Raw genomic sequence first — 21,231 nt, 5'->3', positions numbered from 1 at the left:
GGAAGAGGGCGCTGCTTGGGACAGGTGACTGTCCTGGGAATAGGGGCCTTGTCCCTCCTTCCAGAGGAGGACAGGAGGGACCAGAGGCAGGGCGCTGTCTGTCCCCCACCTGTACCCCTGCTTAAGCTTTAGGACAAGAATTCCAAACATTTCAGCAAATCCTGCTGCAGTTTCCCTGAGACACTGTGAGATGCTGTCCATGGGCCGGAGCGGAGAGTTTACAGGAGCCCCACCTTGGTGTCACTTGGTATGGCTCCACTTTCCTGGAGAATTCAGGGCATGAGGGACACCTGCCACCTACAGAAGCATGCTGATTCGTTTCTCTGAATTTCCTGTCACTAGATGGTAGCTAGATGAAATTAAACTCTATGAAATTAAAAGACGTTTACTCCTTGGAAGGAAAGTTATGACCAACCTAGACAGCATATTAAAAAGCAGAGACATTACTTTGCCAACAAAGGTCCATCTAGTCAAAGCTATGGTTTTTCCAGTAGTCATGTATGGATGTGAGGGTTGGACTGTGAAGAAAGCTGAGCACCGAAGAATTAATGCTTTTGAACTGTGGTGTTGGAGAAGACCCTTGAGAGTCCCTTGGACTGCAAGGAGATGCAACCAGTCCATCCTAAAAGAGATCAGTCCTGGGTGTTCATTGGAAGGACTGATGCTGAAGCTGAAACTCCAATACTTTGGCCACCTCGTGTGAAGAGCTGACTCATTGGAAAAGACCCTGATGTTGCGAAAGATTGAGGGCAGGAGGAGAAGGCAACAACAGAGGATGAGATGGCTGGATGGCATCACCAACTCAATGGACATGAGTTTGGTAAACTCTGAAGTTGGTGATGGACAGGGAGGCCTAGCATGCTGTGGTTCATGGGGCCACAGAGTCGAACACGACTGAGCATCTGAACTGAACTGAACCGAGGTGGTAGCTAGAAAGACACCTTATGGAACAGAAAAGACTGGTGCCTTCAGAGTACATGTGACATTACAAACTCGTGAACATGGGTAAGAGAAAAGTGATCTACTGAAGGGAAAGGAAAACAAAACCTTTGCATTATTAGAATTCCCAAAGTAAAGAGAGTTCTTAAGGAATAATATTTTTAAAGCCTTTAACAAGGAACTCAGGGCACTTCCCTGGTAGTCCAGTGGTTAAGAATGTGCCCTCCAGTGGAAAGAACACAGGTTCGACCCCTGGTCAGGGAATTAACATCCCACATGTCAAGGAGCAACTAAGCCCAAGGGGCACAAATACTGAGCTCTCGGGCCTCAACTAGAGATTCTGTGTACTTCCAGTAAATATCCACCTGAATCAACAAAGACCTGAGCACCACAGCTAAGACCCAACGCTGCCAAATAAATAAATAATTTTCTTTTTTTTAAAAGAAACTCAGCCTTGGGAATTCCTGGAGATCCAGAGATTAGAGCACTGCGCTTCCACTGCAGAGAACACAGATTCCACTCCTTGTCTGGGAAAAAATATTCAGCATGCTGAGATGTGGCCAAAAAAAAAAAAAAAAAAGACTAGTAGAGGCGATTCTTAAAGAGAGAATTGTTTACTACCAATGAATATTTGAGAAAACATTCAATCTTGCTGAGAGTAAAAATAATTTCTTAAAAAAGTAGCTCTGTATGTGTGTGTGTGTGTGTGTGTGTGTGTGTGTGTGTGTGCGTGTGTGTGTGTGTGTGCGTGTTCCATAAATCATTCAGATAGAATTTCGCTGCAGATATCAGGACTCACTCCAGCTAACTGAAGCAGAATGTTTTTATACAAGGAATTCCATGCACCCCAAGATTGGAGAAGAAGATTCAAGGCGGAGGCTGGAATGAACTTCCCATCCTCTAGAGGAATGCTGAAGGACTGGGCCACCAAGGATGCTGGGACTGCTGCCTTGATCAGGAACCAGAGATACTGAGCAGCCACTCTGGGACCTGATGCATCTCAGCCAGGTGAGAGCTGGATTCTGACTCCACTGCTGCTGGAGAAGACCTAGTCCTCACTACTCTGCTTGGTAGCAAAGCAGTAGCCCTGTCTCCTTGCCTGACACAAGATCCAGGGCCTTTGCAGAAGCAGTGTCGCCAGAGAAGCTGGGGAATATGGTCATTACTCTCTGTCCTGGGGGGTTCACAGTAGGAGGTGAAGCAGAGCTGAGTGAGGATGACCTCCACAGCTGCTCCAGAGAAAGTAACTAAAAACACCCAGTGTTTGCATGGGGCAAGGAAAGGTGAACGCTCACACCTTGCTGGGTGGGATGTGCTCTGATACATAAGTCACAAGTGGCAATACAGAAATGTGTAATAACAGATTTCACTCCACTTAATTCAGAAATACGCTTTCTGGGAATTCATTGTAAGAAAAGAGTCAGATATGTGCACAAAATATCTGTACATGATTGATTATCACAGTGTTATTGAGGACTGCTGCTGCTGCTAAGTCGCTTCAGTCATCTCCGACTCTGTGTGACCCCGTAGACGGCAGCCCACCAGGCTCCCCCATCCCTGGGATTCTCCAGGCAAGAACACTGGAGTGGGTTGCCATTTCCTTCTCCAGTGCATGAAAGTGAAAACTGAAAGTGAAGTCATTCAGTCGAGTCCAACTCTGTGCAACCCCATGGACTGTAGCCCACCAGGCTCCTCCATCCATGGGATTTGCCAGGCAAGAGTACTGGAGTGGGGTGCCATTGCCTTCTCTGTTCTGGAAGACAGTAAACCTTTAAAACCAGAGGAAATCAAGGACACATAATTGTATCCCCCCATATAACAGACTTCTATGTAGAAACTGATGATAGAGTCAAAGACCAGTTTACCGCTTAGTGAAAGAAGCTGGTGAGAGCTGGAATGTAAAGAAATCTGAATGCCAAACAATTGATGCTTTGAACTGTGGTGTTGGAGAAGACTCTTGAGAGTCCCTTGCACTGCAAGGAGATCCAACTAGTCCATTCTAAAGGAGATCAGTCCTGGGTGTTCTTTGGAAGGACTTATGCTAAAGCTGAAACTCCAATACTTTGGCCACCTGATGCGAAGAGTTGACTCATTGGAAAAGACTCTGATGCTGGGAGGGAGGAGGAGAAAGGGACGACAGAGGATGAGATAGCTGGATGGCATCATTGACTCGAAGGACATGAGTTTGAGTAAATTCCAGGAGTTGGTGATGGACAGGGAGGCTTGGCGTGCTGCAGTCCATGGGGTCGCAAAGAGTTGGACATGACTGAGCAACTGAACTGAACAAAACTGAAAGAAGCCTGAGTTCAGGGACCCTCACTTGCACTGCTTCTGTCCAGGAGAATTCCTGAGAACAATTCTGCAGCATGCTAGCAATGCAATCATTACTATTTGCAAAAGTATGATATTCTAAGAGTAACTGGTTAAGACTGCAGACTCCTTCCAAATTGTCTTTCTTCTCCTGCCTTCCCTTGTTTCTGAATGACATTTTAGGTCTATTGGCATTTTAGACTGTAATTCTCTGTTATCTTTTTTAGAGTTTTCTCTCCCCAGTTACTTTAATCTCAAACCCCTAAATCCTAGCTCTGTCCTCGGTTATATAGGTTAATATTTGTCAATATGGGGAACTGTTCCTTAGGCATTGTTAAGAAGGAATTGATCGTGCAGTAGTAAGGGAAGACACCGTTGGGAGTTTTAACATGTACTTATGTTTTTCTTCTGTTTGTTTGTTTTTGTGGTAAGAGTCACATAAAGTCAAACTTGCTATTTTAATTACATGTAACTGCCTGGACATATCTTTTCAGTATTTAGTTTATTTCTTTCTGGCTGTGCTGAGTTTCATTGCTGTGCAGGCTTTCTCTTGTTGTGCTGCTCAGGCTTCTCACTGTGGTGGGTTTTCTTGCCTCAGACCAAGGGTTCTAGGGCACGTGGGCTCAGTAGTTGAAGCTTGGGGGCTCAGTTGCCCCGGGCATGTGGGGTCTTAGTTCCCTGACCAGGAATTGACCAATTCTCTGACCAATGTCTCCTGCATTGGAAGGTGGATTCTTAAACACTGGACCAGCAGGGAAGTCCCTGTACCTGTGTTTGTAACGTATGGTACTTGGAGCAACTCTGGAAGTGTGGGCAAAACTCTAGGTAATTTACGATGTCACAGACATAAATTACTTTTACCATCTGAGTGAGAAAACAGAGTTTTTCAGTACCATGGCCACTCAGACCACTTTGGACGTCAGACGTATGGATTCCTTTACAAGAAACTCTAGTTGACTATGGATAGCAGCTGGGTGTCCTGCAATTTAACTTGATTCTGACATTAACTAGAGTTAACCCCATGGGTTAAGGGCTCAAACCCACAAGATTGCCCTACTTAGTGGCTCAGATCATAAAGAATCTGACTGCAATGTGGGAGACCCAGTTTTCATCCCTGGGTCTTGAAGATCCACTGAAGAAAGGAATGGCAACCTACTCCAGGATTCTTGCCTGGACAATTGCATGGACAGAGGAGCCTTGTCAGCGGCTACCATCCATTGGGCCACAAACAATCAGACATGACTTGCCGGGTTCTAGCCCCTGTGGATCCAGGGAATTCGAAGGGGGATAGAGTCGGTGTCTTAGGAAAGAACTATTTAATTAGAAATATAAAGACAGATTAGGAAAGAATAGTGTAGTGGGGAATTTAGAGGAGGAAAGAGGCTGTATTCCTTGGTTTACATAGAAAGCCAATAAAGCCCCGAGACAAGGGACTTGAACCACCTACATAGGGCCACAGGCACCCACTTGAATAGCAGAGGGTGCCCTGCCTTGGGCTCCTTCTCGCGTGGGTCTTAGAAGCCCAGGCAAATAAGTAGACACAGCCAGCCTCTATGCCTCAGATGGGAATCAGCCAGAAAATAGAGTAAGAAAGAAAAGAAGACACGGGGGAACCAGTCTTTAGAGGAACTTGCCCGTCCTTTATTTTCCAGGAAAGCTTTTTATACTTTTGTTTGTATATAGACATCAATGGATAATACAAAGGTATGCAGGGTCAGCAGCCCTGATTCTTATCAAGACCAGGCTTTCTTTCTGCAAATCTTTCCATATACAAAGAGTTTCAGGTAGTTTACATATCTTCTGACCTAAAGGCCTGTTAACATTTTATGGCTCTCTTCCTTAATGAATGTTAATCTCATTTTCCCTGTAGTGTTTTTCTTTAATCTGTATCACCTTTAAAGCACTAAATAAAGTTACATCCCTGTAGAACAAAGGCACAGTGGGTTATAACAAAGAAGGTACTTAACTCAAAGATCTATGTTGCTACTTGTTTTTTCTATATACCAACTATATCAACAAATAAAAGATATGAAAATTTGGCAGCAAGTATTGGCTCAACAAATGAAACCCTTAATCAGTCCTATGCTAATGATTTTGACTCCTCGGAAGCCCCTACATTCCTAGGATGTTTTAAGCTTCCTGTGCCTCTCGCGGTCCAGAGGAGGCAAGCAATCACATGCACAGCTGAGTCTCGTAGTCAGGCTAGAAAGCCATCAGAGGGGTTTTTGGACTGAAACACTATGCCCAGGAGACTTATTATCTAAAAGCTCTAAACTAACTTTTTCCAGAAAAAGGTCGTGGGGGGACAGCCCCCTGATAATGTCAGAAAAGTAGGCAAAAAGCACAACGCAGTAAGACAGGCAGATTCTGGTTTGGGGGTAGATGCTCGAGAAAATCCAGCGAGACTCCCTTAAGGCCGGACTCGCCTTTGCCTGTTGGACCCCTTAACCTCATGGCCTTTGCCACGGGTGGGACTCCTGGTGCTGGCTCCTGGCAGTGACTGATCAACTAACACTTTCACTTTTGTTCACAATAGAGCGGAAACACTTGGCATCCTGTCGTGGATATCAGTGTCCATCCTTACAAAGTTCTTGGCACATATCCCATCTCCCCTGGCTATACAGATGCCCTGCACCCTGTCTGATAAATAAGAACCCAGTAGGGACACTCATGAAAAGTCACAGCGTCTTGTTTTTACTTCTTATGATTCTTTGAAGAATTTTGGGAGGCAGAGGGCTTGTCACTTGGGGGACTGACATCCTGAGGCCCTGCAGGGTCATCTCCAGCATGGGAACCACTCTCTTGTTCAGTACTGGATCCTGGAGGAGAAGGGGCCTTCTTTTTTGAACCCCACAGCCATGCCCCAATTGCTGACCCAGCAGAGCCGAGGAGGATGTTGGATGATGTGGAAAGTCCAGCTGCCCCTGGGGGAGAGGAGGAGGTTAGAGCACAAGGGGACAGGCAGGCCCAGCAGCCCCCAGCAAGGCTGTGGGAGTCAGCAATCCCAGGACCATCTGGAGGCCAAGGAAAGAGACATCCCGCCTTTGCTGCCTGCTCTACATCCTGATACCCCAGGATGTCTGGGCGGCTGCACACGGCTGCCCAAAGAGGAGACGTGAACTCTGATGGTCAGTCCACCAGCCACAGGACAGGCCCTCTGAGAAAGGACAGGCTGCCCCTCCCTCCACAGCACCAGGCTGGGCCCAGGGAGTGGAGGGCACCTACATAGGTTATATAGGGTTGAGGAGGAATGCCGGCCTCCTGGCCTGCATACCTCTCATCCCACCAACCATATTCCCAACTAGAAGAGGGGACAGTGAGGGTGACACAAAGGACCAGGACCCTGATGACCACGAAGCTGGAAGAAGCACAGAGGCCCTCCTTCAGGCTTGGCCTCGTGCCTGAATCCTGAGCTAGTTTGTCACACCCTCCCCATTCTCCCACCGGACGCCTACCCACGGACTGGAGAGTGGCCACCAGGCTGCCAGCAGCAACTCCACCCCCATTGGCCACAGCGGCCGCTGACATCATCTTGGCTGCGATGGAGGAGGCGGCGATTCCAGCCCCAGTGAAGCCCATGGCGCCCAGCACTACGGGAACAGACCCCACAGCCAGGGCTGCAGGGAGACAGGAGATTTGGGTTTGGCCCCATGGGACCGACTCCCTAGATCTCCCTGACACCTTCCTATGACATGAGGTGAGGGGTCCACTTTGCTCTCCTGAGAGCCTCGGCGTCTGAGGGAAAGCTGTAGATGTGGACACACGTGGGTGGGGGGACCCCTCCAAAAACCCTAATCCCAGCCCTGTTGGTGCCTCATTTCAGCTGTGTTCCTGGGAACCTCACAGTCCTCCCTGGGCTTTAGTTTGCCCTTTATAAAATAAAGTCGAAACAAGCAGGGGTCTTCAAAAGCCCCCTTTGACGGGAAACTGGTGTCTTTCATGCAAGCACAGGCCCAGAGTATGAGGACAGAACTGCCCTTCTAAAAAGGTGCTGGGTGGAAGCTTCTGACCTCTGGCCCAAGGCCGCTGGTGAGCATCCCCCAGGGTCCCTACATCTCAGATGGTGCAGGCATAGAACCTTCTGCAACCTGGAACCTTCTATGTCTACACCGTCCACATGGTGGACACATGTGGCACTGAGCACTTGAGACTGGCTGGTGTGACAGAAATATTTGATTTTCTTTGATTTTGGCCACCACGAATGACCCTCACCAGTGGGTGACCCTCACCAGTGAGTGACCCTAACTGGGCTCACTAGATGAGCTCCAAGCATTACAGAGCAGTTCCGAAGAATCCACACAGCTCAGCTCACACATTTCCTACAAGCCTTTGCAAGAAACCATGCCCCAGCTTTCTGGGGAGAAATCACAGATTCATATAGCTCTAACGCCTTGCCTGGGTTCCCACAGTTTGCACTCGGGAGAAGCTGAGATTGGAAGTGGGTACTGTGAATAGCTTTGCTTTGGTTCCTTCTTGGCAAGGTTCTTGTTACTTCAAGAATTCCACCTCTGACCATGTCCACCACACCCCTACCCACCCAGGTCTTGAGGCTCAAGGTAATCTTGGACTCGGTAAAGGCCAGACTCTCCCAGGAACCCAGGGACAAGAGCACATGGGGCCCTGAGTTGCTTTACAAAGAGACTCACCTCCTCCAATCAAGCCTGCAGCAGTCTTGCCTGTAGACAGAAGAACTCCCATGAATAGCCAGCATTTGCCTTCCTCCCTTGTCCCTGCTGCTGTCCCAGTGGGAAGGGTTCCCTGGAGCTGGGATCACAGGACAGAGCAGCTCCTGTGTGGCTCTCTGATTTTAGGTAGTAGCCTGATAGTCCGGGAATCAGAGGATGGACAAGAATCCAGAGCTCTGTGATGCTCCAGAGGGGAGAGCAACCTGCCTTGAACGATTTCATACTGCTCCTTAACTTTAACACCTTCAGTATCATTTTCTCAAAAACAAAAGAAAGAAATCAGAAAAGCATGCTAATTTTATTTGCAATGGAATAAATTTGACTGTTCTGGTTTGTTCATCTTTCAGACACACTATGCCCTTCTGAGGATATAGCTCAAGTGGAAGCACCCTGTCCTCCAGGGCTCAGCCTACTTGTGACTTTCTGCACAAAGCATCCCTGACTCCCCCATCGGGAAATGTGTGTGCTGCCTTGTGGCTGGAGCCCCTGGCCACACTGGATTCCAGCAAGCCTGTACCACACTGAATTGCTCAGAGCTCTTGGGTCTGGCAGGGACACCTAACAGTGGCAGGGACTGGGATGTTCGGGCAGCAAGGACCAGGTGTTCCGGAGATTTCAGGAGCTGTGGGAGTGAGCTCAGCCAGCTCCCCAGAAAGAGCAGCCTTGATACCAGGCAAGGAAGAAAAGGTACAAAATCAGCCTCGGGCCCCCAGTCATTTCTGGGAGGTTGTTGCTCCTGGCTCACCAACATCTCTCTGTCCATCAGGAGCCCTGACTTGTCTTGAGGGCTTCCATTTCTGCACGGATGAAATTTCTAACAACCTGGTCTTTCAGTTCTCACCTCCCTACTTCCAAGGATCTTAGACTCTATGCCACACACACCCAAGGTCATGTCCTATACCTATGCTGCCCGCTATGGCAACCACTAGCTATGTGTGCTACTTAAATATTGAAAGTGAAAGAGAAAGTCTTTCAGTCCTGTCTGATTCCTTATGATCTCATGGACTTTACAGTCTATGGAATTCTCCAGACCAAAATACAGGAGTGGGTAGCCTTTCCCTTCTCCAGGGGATCTTCCAACCCAGGGATCGAACCCAGGGTTCCCACACTGTAGGCAGATTCCTTACCAACTGAGCCACAGTGAATTACAATGAAATAAACATTACAACTCAGTTTCTGGGCCACATGACCCAGTGCTCATTAGTCACACATGGCTAGTGGCTACTGTCTTGGATCACACTAAGATCATGGTCATCACTGCAGAAAGCTCTGTTGGACAGTAGGGCCCTCGATCTTGTCACGGACAAACATTGCCTCCTCCCTGCGATCAACTTCAGCACCCCTCTAGATAATCCCAGCTCCTCCTTTCACAGATTCTGATTCCAGTAGAGCCTTCAACAGTTCCTCAACCGCAATGAGATTTTTGATCTCTGTCCAGACACAACTTGAAGATGCTAGGGATTCGGTTCCAGGTTACTGCAATAAAGCAATTATCAGATGAGTTTTTAGTTCCCTATTGCATATAAAAGTTATGTTTATAATATGCTGGAGTCTACTAAGTGAGCAATGACATTATGTATTAAAAAATGGGTATATCTTAAGTTAAAAATACTTAATTCTAAAAGTATCAACCAGCTCTGCCAACTCTTGGTTGCTACAAGTCTTCAAATTGTTAAAAAAAAAAAAAAAGAGTATCTGCAAACTCCAATAAAATGAGATTTGCCCACATTAGTTTCCTGAGGCTGCAGTAACTAATGAGCACAAGCTCTGTTTATTTTCTCATGTTCTCACAGTTCTGGAGGTTAGGGGTGTAGGCAGAGCCAGGCTCTCTCTGAAGGCTCTAGGGGAGGGTCTTTCCTTGACCTTTTGAACATCATTGTCTAGTGCTTGCTGACAACTGCTGGCTTGTGGCTGCCTCGCTCCGATCTCTCTGACTCCACCACTGCCACCCTTGTGGGCATCACCTCTCCTTGTCCAGGATCAGAGATGGGGGGCAACACACAGAATGAGACACATCTGTTGGCTGCTGGGTACAGACAAGAGTGAAGGTGTTGGGGTCCCTCCTTGCTCTCTGTGCCCACAGGTGAAAGTTCACCTCCTTAGTGAGGATGAGGAGACTCTCGTTGATCTGGCTTCTGCTTCTATCCTGGGGAAAGAATAGAAGCCATGCCCAGCCCTCAGCATTCAATCTTTTGCCTGACACATCCAGGAACATCTTCCAGGACTCTGCCACACATTCCCAATGTTCCTGAGCCACCTCCACCCAAAGACTCAATGTGAGTCTACTGTGCTCCTGCTGCCACAGAATTTTCCACAAGGCAGTATGATTCTCTACCGTTTCTGCTTTTTGAGTGCTTTAAAGTCAAGTGTAAATCCTCCTTCTCTGCCGTCTCCCAACATGCCAAGTACTGGCTTGGGAACAAGGAAGCTCTGAAGGAGAATTTCAGCAAAAGAAATATGAATGAAGCATATCTATGTGCATGCAAAGTCAGGTTATGATCTGAATGTCTGTGTTCTTGTATTGTCACCTGTTGAAACCTAATAGCCCATGTGATGGTGGGGAGGGGAGCTTCAGGGAGGTGACTCGGTCTTGAAGGCAGAGCCCTCTTGGTTGAGATCAATTTCCTTATGAGAGAGGCTCCTCCAGCCCATCCCCCTGCCAGTTCCTTTGTTCCTCCCAGCATAGAGGCTCACAGGGATGGCTGTCTAGGAAGTGAGCTCTCAGAACACACGGAGTCTACTGGTGTCCTGACCTGTGACTTCCTGGGCTATACAAAAGTGAAAAATAAAGTTCTGTTCTTTTTAAGACACCTAGGTTATGGCATTTAGTTATAGCACCCATAATGATCAAGACACAATCCACACAGTGGAAAGGCAACCTATAGAATGGGAGAAAACCTTGGCAAATCATGTATCTAGGAAGGGACTAATATTCAAGGTGTGGTAGATAGAATTCCTATGAGAGAGAACTCAAAGAACTCGGTTTAAAATTGGGCAAAAAATTCAGTTAGGCAACTCCCTAAAGAGATCCAAACAGCTAACAGGCATATGAAAAGGTCCTTGAATTCAGTCACCACTGCTGCTGCTGCTGCTAAGTCACTTCACTCGTGTCCGACTCTGTGCGACCCCACAGATGGCAGCCCACCAGGCTCCCCCGTCCCTGGGATTCTCCAGGCAAGAATACTAGAGTGGGTTGCCATTTCCTTCTCCAATGCATGAAAGTGAAAAGTGAAAGGGAAGTTGCTCAGTCGTGCCTGACTCTTAGCGACCCCATGGAGCAGCACACCAGGCTCCTCAGTCCGTGGGATTTTCCAGGCAAGTGTACTGGAGTGGGGTCAGTCATCATTAGGGAAATGGAAATCAAAACCTCATGGGCAGAGGATCCTGGCGGACTGCAGTCCATGGGGTCGCCAAGTCGGGCACGACTGAGCGACTAACACTAACTAACTAAATCAAAACCACAGGATGCCACTTCACATCCATCAGGATACTTACTATTTAAAAAACAAAAAAACATAAAATAACAAGTCTTGGTCAGTATGTGGAGGCAGTGGCACTCTTGTGCACTGTTGGTAGGAATATAAAATGGTGCAAGAGCTGAGGAAAACACTATGGCAGTTCCTGAAACATTAACATAGAAAATCATAGGATCCAGCAGCAATCCAGCTTCTGGATATTGATTTAAAGAAATTGAAAACAGGGTCTTGAAGAGATATTTGCACTGCATGTTCACAGCAGCATTTTTCACAGTTGTCGAGAAGTGGAAGCAATCTAAGTGTCCATCGATGGATAAACGGGTCATCGCCATGTGCTAGAGACACACAAGGGAATACCATTCTGCATTAAAGAGGAAGCTATGACATATGGGTGAACCTAGGGCCTTATGCGAAGTAAAATGAACCGCTGACATGGAAATCAGATTACCTTACTCAAATTTTAGAAATAGAAAGAATTGTGGTTTCCAGGAGCTGGGAGCAGGAGGAGACAGAGAGTTAATGTTTAACATGGACAGAGTTTCCGTTTCGGGAAATGAAAAGAATTCTTGAGACCAAGCAGACAACAATGCGAATGTACTTAACACTGTTCACCTACGCTGACAAGCTCTCATCTTGGCAAATTAAATTCTGTAGTGTATTATCACCTGATTTAAGAAAAAACAAACATGTACCTTTGGTGCCCTGCCCCTGGGCGGCCCCACATTAGAGGTGACTCTGCCCTTGGAGGGTGTGTTCTGGGAGGACATTAGTGACCAGGTCCTGGGGTATCAAGGGAGGAGCACAAATGGAGAAATGAAACTTACCTGCCTTGGGTACTGGGGGGCAACAGGGCAGGCATGAGCAATGAACTTTCATTGGCAAGGAGCCGTGCCTGAGACCTGGCCTGCCGGCTGTCAGGCATCTAACCTGAGCAGCACCTCTGCCCCACCTAATTGGAGATGACCCGACACTGAGAGACCCCTAAGAGTGACCTCCTCCTACCCCTGTGCTAAAAACCAACCTATGAAGGCCCAGAGAGGGCAAGTGACTGGCTCTGGGTCACTCAGCAAGTCAGAGGCAGAGCTAAACCCTGAAGTGTGGTCCTTCTGATAATAGAGCATCATTTATTTCATTTCCTGTACACTGTGCCTTTTTTCTGACAGTGTGTCAGAGAGATTCCATCAGGAAGACTGTCCTTACATTGACAACTTAGCATGTTGAGCTGAGCAGTGGGTGTGGGGTGAGGATCCATGGATTGGTGCTCAGAGACCCGTTACCTGCATAATGGTAGAAATTGCTGCCTTCCGACTTGGGTGGATCTCTGGGGTCAGAGCCAGAGCCATCCGGTCCTTGATGTGGCCCCTGTGGTGCCTTCCCAGGAGAAGACCCATCAGAGGTCTGGCTGCTTGACTGGGAAGATTCTTCTTCCTCTGGAAGAAAAAAATAATGGGGGAGCACACAGCGGTGCAGGCAGCTGGGGGAACAGACCCCGCACAGCCCCCTCCACCCTTTCCTGAAGCCCCCAGGATCTCTGACGTAGGGAGGGCACCTCAGAGGGAGCCGAGCTGAGAGGTGTCAAGGGTGCTTGGAGGTGAACCAGGGAGACAACAGAGAGAGGAAGGCCCAGCACCCGTGGAGAGCTGGGGGTCCTGTCTGCACAGAGCAGGAGGCTGAGGCCCAGGGGGAAGAGGCTTGATGGGCCCAGAGCACCTGGTGGCAGCCCCAGGCCAGAACCCAGACCCCCGCTGTCCACCCAGGAACCCCAAGTTCTGGGCCACCCACCCTCGGGAGCTTCCCCAAGGGCACTCACCTTCCGGCAGCAATTCTAGCAGGAGGGGGCCCAAGGCATGGCCTTCCCCGCTCTCTATGGCTCTAGCTGACATCCTGGGGGCAGTGTGGGAACACTGGTACTGGAGCCAAGGACACCACTGCCTTTTTAGAAACAGAGTGTGAAGTTAAAACTGCTCCACCTGATTTCGGGCCTCCCTGATAGCTCAGAAGGTAAAGAATCCGCCCGCAATGCAGGAGACCGTGGTTTGATTCCTGGGTTGGGAAGATTCACTGGAGAAGAGATAGGCTACCGACTCCAGTATTCTTGGGCTTCCCTTGTGGCTCAGTAGGTAAAGAATCCACCTACAATGTGGGAGATGTGGGTTCCATTCCTGGGTTGGGAAGATCCCCTGGAGAAGGGAAAGGCTACCCATTCTAGTATTCTGGCCTAGAGAGTTTAATGGACTGTATAGTCCATGGGGTCGCAAAGACTCGGACATAACTGAGTGACTTTCAATTTCACTGCCTGATTTAGGCTGCAGTAAGGTTTCAGGGGGGTATCTCTCTGCTTTTCCAGCCCTGCCCTCTGTCCCATTGCAGCCTATGGACCACTTCCAACCCACCCCCTTAATCTGCTCAGACCACAGTTTTGAAGTTAATAATGACTTTGCTTGGCTCCCTGATCTCCAGAATCCTGGCCACCTCTAACACCCCATCTCTGTCCCCTGCTCACTGCCCACCTGGTCTAAGTTTCATAGTAACCTGGGTCAAGACAAGACCAGAGGTTCCTAACGTCTCATGGTAAAGGTGGGATCAAGCCCCGCACACACCCTCAGCTCTGGTCACAGGGACAGCGGTCCTGATGGAAGTGGAGAGGGAGGCTGAGAGTGGAGTCCCTTCGCTCCCTCCCCTCCCCACCTCCCAGGCCCCTGCTTACCCTGCTTAGTAATTGTTGGGAATTGAAGAGTAGTGTGTGAAGCCCTGCACAGAGTGAGGCTGTTGAGAACTCCAGCCGTCTAAACAGTCCCTCCCTGGATGACTTCTGACCCCAAGAGTCCAAGGTGGAGGTGAGTCCCTCTCATCCCAGGCTGGGTGCCACGTAGACCTCACCTTTGCATGCTAATGGGAGGATGAGGGGCGGGGCTTCTGCAGAAGCATGGCTTTCCCTCTCAGATTCCCCTTCTTGGATATGTGAGGAATCCCTAGTCCTCATTTTTATAAAACTCACCTGCAATTCTTGTGAACTTTATTTTCCCTGCCCTCCATGATTTGCAGGTTTATGGTACAAAATGTTCTTCCTGACTGACAAAGAGCAGAGAACCCCAATCTCATATCTGTAATAACGGAGAAGGCAGAGCAGGTTGATGGTCAAAGCACCATCTCTAACCAGTGCCTGGGGAGGAATCCTTAGTTGCGACTAAAGGAGTGAATTACCCTTGATATGCCTTCGTTTGCTGACACCCTGGCATTCACAGAATAGGTGGTATTACTATATTTACTTCCTTTTGTCCCTTGAAGAGTTAGTTGCTCTGTCGTGTCCGACTCTTTGTGACCCCAAGACTGTAGCCTGCCAGGCTCCTCAGTCCTTGGGGAATTTCCAGGCAAGATTACTGGAGTGGGTTGCCGTGTCCTCCTCCAGCGGATCTTCCTGACCCAGGGATTGAACCCAGGTCTCCTGCATCACAGACAGATTCTTTACCACCTGAGTCACCAGGGAAGCCCTTCTGTCCCTTATCCCTGGTGGAATAAACCTTACAAATAGCATAGATTTGTCTGTCTTCTCCTGGGTCTAGATCTCCATAAATGTATTTTGAATGGTAGAGCAAAGAAGAAGAGGAAAGTGAGAATGTCAGTGTGAAGCTGGGTCAGGGAACAAGGGGCAGAAAATGGGGGAAGAGGCAGAATCAGTGTTGGAAGAGGCCTCTGTTTGGGACAGGCCTGAGTGTCTTGGAAATGGAGGCCTTGCTCCTCTTGCAAGATGAGGACAGGAGGGCCCAGAGCCAGGGCCCTGTCTTTCCCTCACCCCTACCTTTGCTTAAACTTTGGGACAACAAAGCCAAACATTTCAGCAAATCTGATGCAGCTTCGGTAAGCCACTGTGGGACGACGTCCATGGGGCCAAGAGCAGAGAGGCTGCAGGAGCCCCTCCTTGGTGTCACTTGGTATTGACTTTCCCAGAATTCAGGACACAAGGAACATCCCCTACCTGGAGAATCAGGCCGATTGGTTTCTCTGAAATTCCTATCACTAGAAGATAGCTAGAAAGACAGCCTATGAAACAGAAAAGACTGGTATCATCCGACCACAGGTGACATTATAAACACCATCCATCCCTGTCTCTTTGACAGGGTGTGGTGGTCACCCTGGGTCACAGTCTGGGACCCGGTCCCATCGGGGATGCCGGAGGAGCTTGCAAACTGACTGGGCTCTGGATGCCTGGCTCCTTCATGACGATGCCTGGACAGGGTTTGGGGACCAGGCCCTGAGGGCACCACCAGCTGAGAGCTGCCTCCTCAGCCAGATCTGGGCACTGTGGGAGGACCCCTATGGGGTGCTTGACCTGGGCAGGGTAACCTACCCCTTCATGTACTCTCTCCTCTTAGGCAGGGCCTGAGCCTCGGAGGGCAAAAGTTGTACCTTGGGACTTTGCTTTTCCTGCTTCCTTGGCAGGACAGAGAATAATCTTTGTTTGGTGGAGATTTACAGGAACATAGTGACCTGACTTGGAGAAGGAAATGGCAACCCACTCCAGTGTTCTTGCCTGGAGAATCCCAGGGACGGGGGGGCCTGGTGGGCTGCTGTCTATGGGGTCGCACAGAGTTGGACACGACTTTAGCGACTTAGCAGCAGCAACAGCAGCAGTGCGCTGACTGGGACCTGACTTCTAGAACAAGGGATCTGACATCAGGAAGGTGACAATAATCAACCACAGCCCTCCCTCATTTTTCCTAGAAAGAGGCTTTACTGAAAGCTTCCAGATTTCTGGATTTTTAAGGCATGAGCCACCTGTCTCCTTCCTGGCCCTGCAAGAAACAGTCCTCTGCTCCAAACTGCCGTTTTGATATTGTTTGGCCCCACTGTTTGCTGGGCACACGGACATACATTGGGTTACATGACCTCTTCCTTGGGTTCTATAATTTGCCAAAAGGCTCACAGAACTCAGAAAAGCACTTTCCTTACTATTACTGATATACTACAAAGAGTATTAAAGGATGCAAGTCAACAGCCAGGTGGAAAGATACCTACGATGAGGTTGGAACACAGGAGTTGCAGTCCCCGTGGAGTCTGGGGTGCATCACCCTTCCAGAGTGTGGATGTATTATTGTTTCCCAATTGGCAAGTTCTCAGAACTCCATATTTTAGGGATGTTTATGGAGGCCCCATGACTTCCCTGGTGGCTCAGATGGTAAAGCGTCTGTCTGCAATGTGGGAGACCCAGGTTTGATCCCTGGGTTGGGAAGATCCCCTGGAGAAGGAAATGGCAATCTACTCCAGGGCTATTGCCTGGAAAATCCCATGGACAGAGGAGCCTGGTAGGCTACAGCCCATGGGGTCGCAAAGAGTCAGACACAACTGAGCGACTTCACTTATGGAGGCCCCATAGTGTAGGTGTGATGGAACATTAGCTTCATTTTTATCCCTCTCCTCGCCCTGCAGGATTGGGGATGGGGCTGATCATGGCTTGGTCTTTCTGGTGACCAGCTCCCATCCAGGAGCCCAGCTAGAATCACCCCATTAGAACAAAGGATGATTCTATCACTCAGGAAACTCCAAAGAACATAGGAGCTCTCTGTAAGATGCACCTATCACTAGGAAAGTACAAAGGTTTTAGGAATTCTGTGTTAGGGATTAGGGTCAAAGATCAATATATATATATTTTTTTTTCCTTATTATTTCACATCATCATAATATTTCATATTACTTCACATCACCTTCTGATAAAAGAAAATGCCAAAATTATTTCCCTTTAAGAAAGAATAGCAGATTAATTGTTTTACTACTAGTATTAATTATTTTAGTAATCAGAATTAGATGCAGGTTAAATACTTTGTGATAAGAATATATCAGTGATGTAGTTTCTTCTTTACTTGTTAAACATTCAAATAATGATAGATTTAAAGGAAGTTGCTAAGTTTGTGCAGAGGGGTCCTGAGGATCCTTCACCCAGTTAACTCCATTGCTTGTATATTATGTAATGATACTATAAGCTAAAAGCTAGGAAGCTAACATTGGTAGAAAGTGTGTTTATGTCATTTCACTACATGCGTAACCACTATCGCCTCAAGATACGGAACGATTCCATCACCCCTGAACCTCTCTCTGAACCCTCACACTGAATCTCTATCTCCCTGGCCCAGCTTTTCTTATCCCTTGAAACCACTAATCTGTTTTATATCTCTATAATAATGTCATTTTAAGAATGTTATATGATATTTCGTGATGGGCTTTTCATAATTGATGTAAACCATTGTGTAAGTTATAGTGTGCAATGTGATTTAGTACATGCATGTATTGCAAAAAGATTACTGCACACTGCCGTTTGTTTAGCCATTCACCTATCTTGGTTGTTTTTGGCTATTAGCTATTAAAGCTGCTATGAACTATCAACAAGTGGCACCTGACCAGGTCAGTACTCTGTAACTTTTGGTACCAGGTTCAACCACAAAAGTGGAGTTGAAGAGTCTGTTCTCAGCTAGAATCAACTGCTCACTCATTCATTCATTCAACAAATATCTATGACTCACAAAGTCAGTCAGGCACTGATTAGACATTTTGGGGGGATGCCAAGATAAATCGGACGGGATTTCATGAGGAGTTTGCAATCTAGGAAGAAATATAAGACAAGAAAAATACATCTCTTTCTCTAATACAGAGCTACAAGTGCTATTCAGCACAGCAAAAGCTCTGGGAATCCTGAAGATGTTGAGACAAATTCTTAGCCTGAATTATACTTTATTCAACTGTGGTTACATGTTTGAAACAACATTCTTCAAGGAAATTATTACAAATTTCAAGTTAATTCAATCTCAATGCTCTCATAATTTGAACTACGTATTGAGTTAAAGGTCACAAAGCTGATTTTGAGACAACTTCCTTGCCAGGTCTAAGGCTCTCCAAGCAACCTACTTTGCAGAGTGAGGAAATTTGACAGCTATTGTTTTCTTCTCAGTTTGAAACCAGCTCTGAAAGAATGACATTTCAACATTGTATCCATAATAACCAGGAAAAGTTTTATTATGAAAAACTAATGCATAAATAAAAACTTAATCTGATGTCAGAATTTCCATCTCATGTGTCATTCATAACTTCTCCCATTTCCCCAGGTTAGATTTGATTCAGGCTCCCATGTGGAGAGGTTTCAGAAGGGGGAGGGAGACAGAATCTGCTCCTCACTTTTCTTTCCTCTACTTCCTTCCCAAATGGCTGCTTTTGGCAATGTCAGGGTCAACTGACTAGAGCCATGAGACATAAAGGTGCAAAAAGCTATTTTACTTTAGGTGGTACAGTATGTAGAGGTCTCTTGACTGTCCAATAGAGCTGTCTCTGTCAGGGAGAACATCCAAACAAAAGCTGCCCTTTTCTCTCCAAGGATGTTTGGTGGTTAATTTTATGCATCAGTTTGACTAGGTCATCATGCCCAGATATTTTTCACACATTAGTCTACACGTTTTTGTGAAGGTGTTTTAGATGAGATTAACATTTACTATCTAGACAGCATATTAAAAACCAGAGACATTGTTTTGCCAATAAAGGTCTGTATAATCAAAGTGATAGTTTTTCCAGTAGTCATGGATGGATGTGAGAGTTGGACCATAAAGAAGGCTGAGCACTGAAGAACTGATGCCTTCAAACTGTGGTGCTGGAGAAGACTCTAGAGTCCCTTGGACACCAAGGAGATCAAAACAGTCAATCCTAAGGGAAATCAACCCTGAATATTCATTGGAAGGACTGATGCTGAAGCTCCAATACTTTGGCCATCTGAGCTCATTGGAAAAGACCTTGAAGTTGGGAAAGATTGAGGGCAGGAGGAGAAGTGGGTGACAGGATGAGCTGGTTGGATGCCATCACTGACTCAACAGACATGAGTTTGAGCAAACTCTGGGAGATAGTGAAGGACAGGGAAACCTGGCATGCTGCAGTCCACTGGGTCACAAAGTGTTGGACACGACTTAGTGACTGAACACCACCAAACATTTAACAAATATTTTTATTATTATTATTACAATTTTGTGGTGTGCTGGGTCTTCATTGCAGTACACCAGCTTGGCTATTGCTCCATGGCATGGGAGATGTTAGATTCTCAACCAGGGAGTCAACCCACATCCCCTGCATTGGAAGACAGATTCTTAACTACTGGACCACCAGGAATTCCTGAATGACATTAACATTTAAATCTGTGGACTTTAAGCAAAGTAGATTCCCCTCCACTGTGTGGGTGCGCCCCACCCAAGCAGTTGAAGCCCTTAATATAACAAAAATTGACTTTCCCTCAGCAAGCAGGGATTCTGCAAGCTAATTGCTTTAGGATGCCTTCCCCGAGTCTTTAGCCTGCTGGACTACCTCAGCAGATCCTGGATTCTCTGTTTCCACAATCACTGTAATTCAATTCCTTAAAACAAACCTCTCTCTACATATGGTATTCTGTTGATTCTGGTTCTCTGGAGAAAGTGAAAATGAAAGTGTTAGTCCCTTGGTTACGTCTGACTCTTTGCAACTCCATGGACTGTAGCCCACCAGGCTCCTCTGTCCATGGGATTTCCCAGGCAAGAATATTGAAGCAGGTTGCCATTTTCTTCTCCAGGGGATCTTCCCAACCCAGGGATCAAATCCAGGTCTCCAGCATGGCAGGCAGATTCTTTACTATCTGAGCCACCAGGGAGAACCCTGAGTAATACAGATGCTTTTGTTAGCTTTTTGAGGCCTCCACTGAGAATCTCAATGTATCTTTTGGACCCCATAAGACAGCCCCCAAGTACCACCTCTGGGACCCTACTTTTAGCCTCTTTTTGGTGAGGTCCCTTTTCCCACCAACCAGCCACGGTTTGTCGAGGTTCTGTCACTACAGCCCTGCAATGCTCCTGAGGTGGGTAGCTGGCCCAGAGGAGAGAGGAAACTGTCCTACTATGGAGGGATATGCAGCCTCTCCTCACTCTGCCATCAGGGACAGCCCGTCTCTTATCTTCACATCCTCTTCAGGCACCACTTGGACACAGACTATGCCACCTAGACTCTTGGGGATACATTGGCAAGTGCCCCCAAGGAATGAGTTAAGCTGTGTCCCATGGTGGCGCTGTGAAGGCTCGCTCACTTGACCTGAGCTTGGTGAATTCCCTCGTTGAAACTTTAGGACTTCCCAAGGACACCAGACACAGAGACAGTCTATGGGAAAAGTTTCCAGATCACCAGATGGTCTGGTGATCCCCAAGTGGAAAAAATGATTACCTACTGTGGAGCTGACTTCTCAACACATAACAAAAGACCCAGTTTAGCTTGATGACTGGAAGCAGGCCCACCTTCCCCAACCATCAGTGAGCAACAGGCGGAGGGATGAAAACCTGGGGAAAATAGAACCTCCAATACAGACTGGTTGGGTTGTAAAATGTTAGTCGCTTAGTCCTGTCCGAGTCTGTGCGACCCTACGAACTGCAGCTCGCCAGGCTCCTCTGTCCATGGAACTCTCCAGGCAAGAATACTACAATGGTTGAGCGGTCAGTTAAACGCTAAAACATTTGCGAGGGTCCAGGCACACAGCCAATACGTAACACAGTGCGCTGAAACTAAAGCAAGAAGACAAGAAAACTTGCATTCCCGTGCATGAGCTAGCACAAAAGTCTCCCGGAAGAAGCAGGACAGACCTCACCTGTTGCGCTTGCTCCCTAATTCCTGGAGAAGGACGTAAAAGCGCAGCCCAATTTCGCGTGCCGGCGGTCCAGCACTCAGGCGCGCCGCAGCGAATCAAGTGCGGCGTCTAGAGTGGGGGCGGGACTTCCTTCGCTGCGCGCACGCGTGCCTGCATGCAAGCCCCGCCCCGGAACTGCGGCGGACGCTGC

General features: G+C 47.7%; 1 protein-coding gene across 3 annotated transcripts; it reads right to left on the bottom strand.

Moving 5' to 3' along the window:
- Positions 1-5,094: 5,094 nt before the first annotated feature.
- LOC138095189 (interferon alpha-inducible protein 27-like protein 2) lies at positions 5,095-21,112 on the bottom strand. 3 transcript variants are annotated; one of them, XM_068991183.1, is made up of 6 exons: positions 21,037-21,112; positions 13,221-13,342; positions 12,688-12,840; positions 7,896-7,925; positions 6,705-6,866; positions 5,095-6,173 (listed from the first exon to the last, which is right to left on the bottom strand). In XM_068991183.1, the coding sequence occupies exons 2-6, from the start codon at positions 13,291-13,293 to the stop codon at positions 5,944-5,946; spliced, it is 648 nt and encodes a 215-aa protein (XP_068847284.1). In that variant the 5' UTR covers positions 13,294-13,342; positions 21,037-21,112; the 3' UTR covers positions 5,095-5,943. The 3 variants fall into 3 exon arrangements, with proteins under 3 accessions (XP_068847284.1, XP_068847286.1, XP_068847285.1); XM_068991185.1 differs by having other exon boundaries at positions 21,042-21,094; XM_068991184.1 differs by having other exon boundaries at positions 13,221-13,338; positions 21,037-21,089.
- Positions 21,113-21,231: the final 119 nt, after the last annotated feature.

This window comes from Capricornis sumatraensis, chromosome 19, assembly GCF_032405125.1.
Source record: "Capricornis sumatraensis isolate serow.1 chromosome 19, serow.2, whole genome shotgun sequence".
NCBI classification, from domain to species: Eukaryota; Metazoa; Chordata; class Mammalia; order Artiodactyla; family Bovidae; genus Capricornis; species Capricornis sumatraensis.
This window is presented reverse-complemented; position numbering and strand designations above follow the sequence as displayed.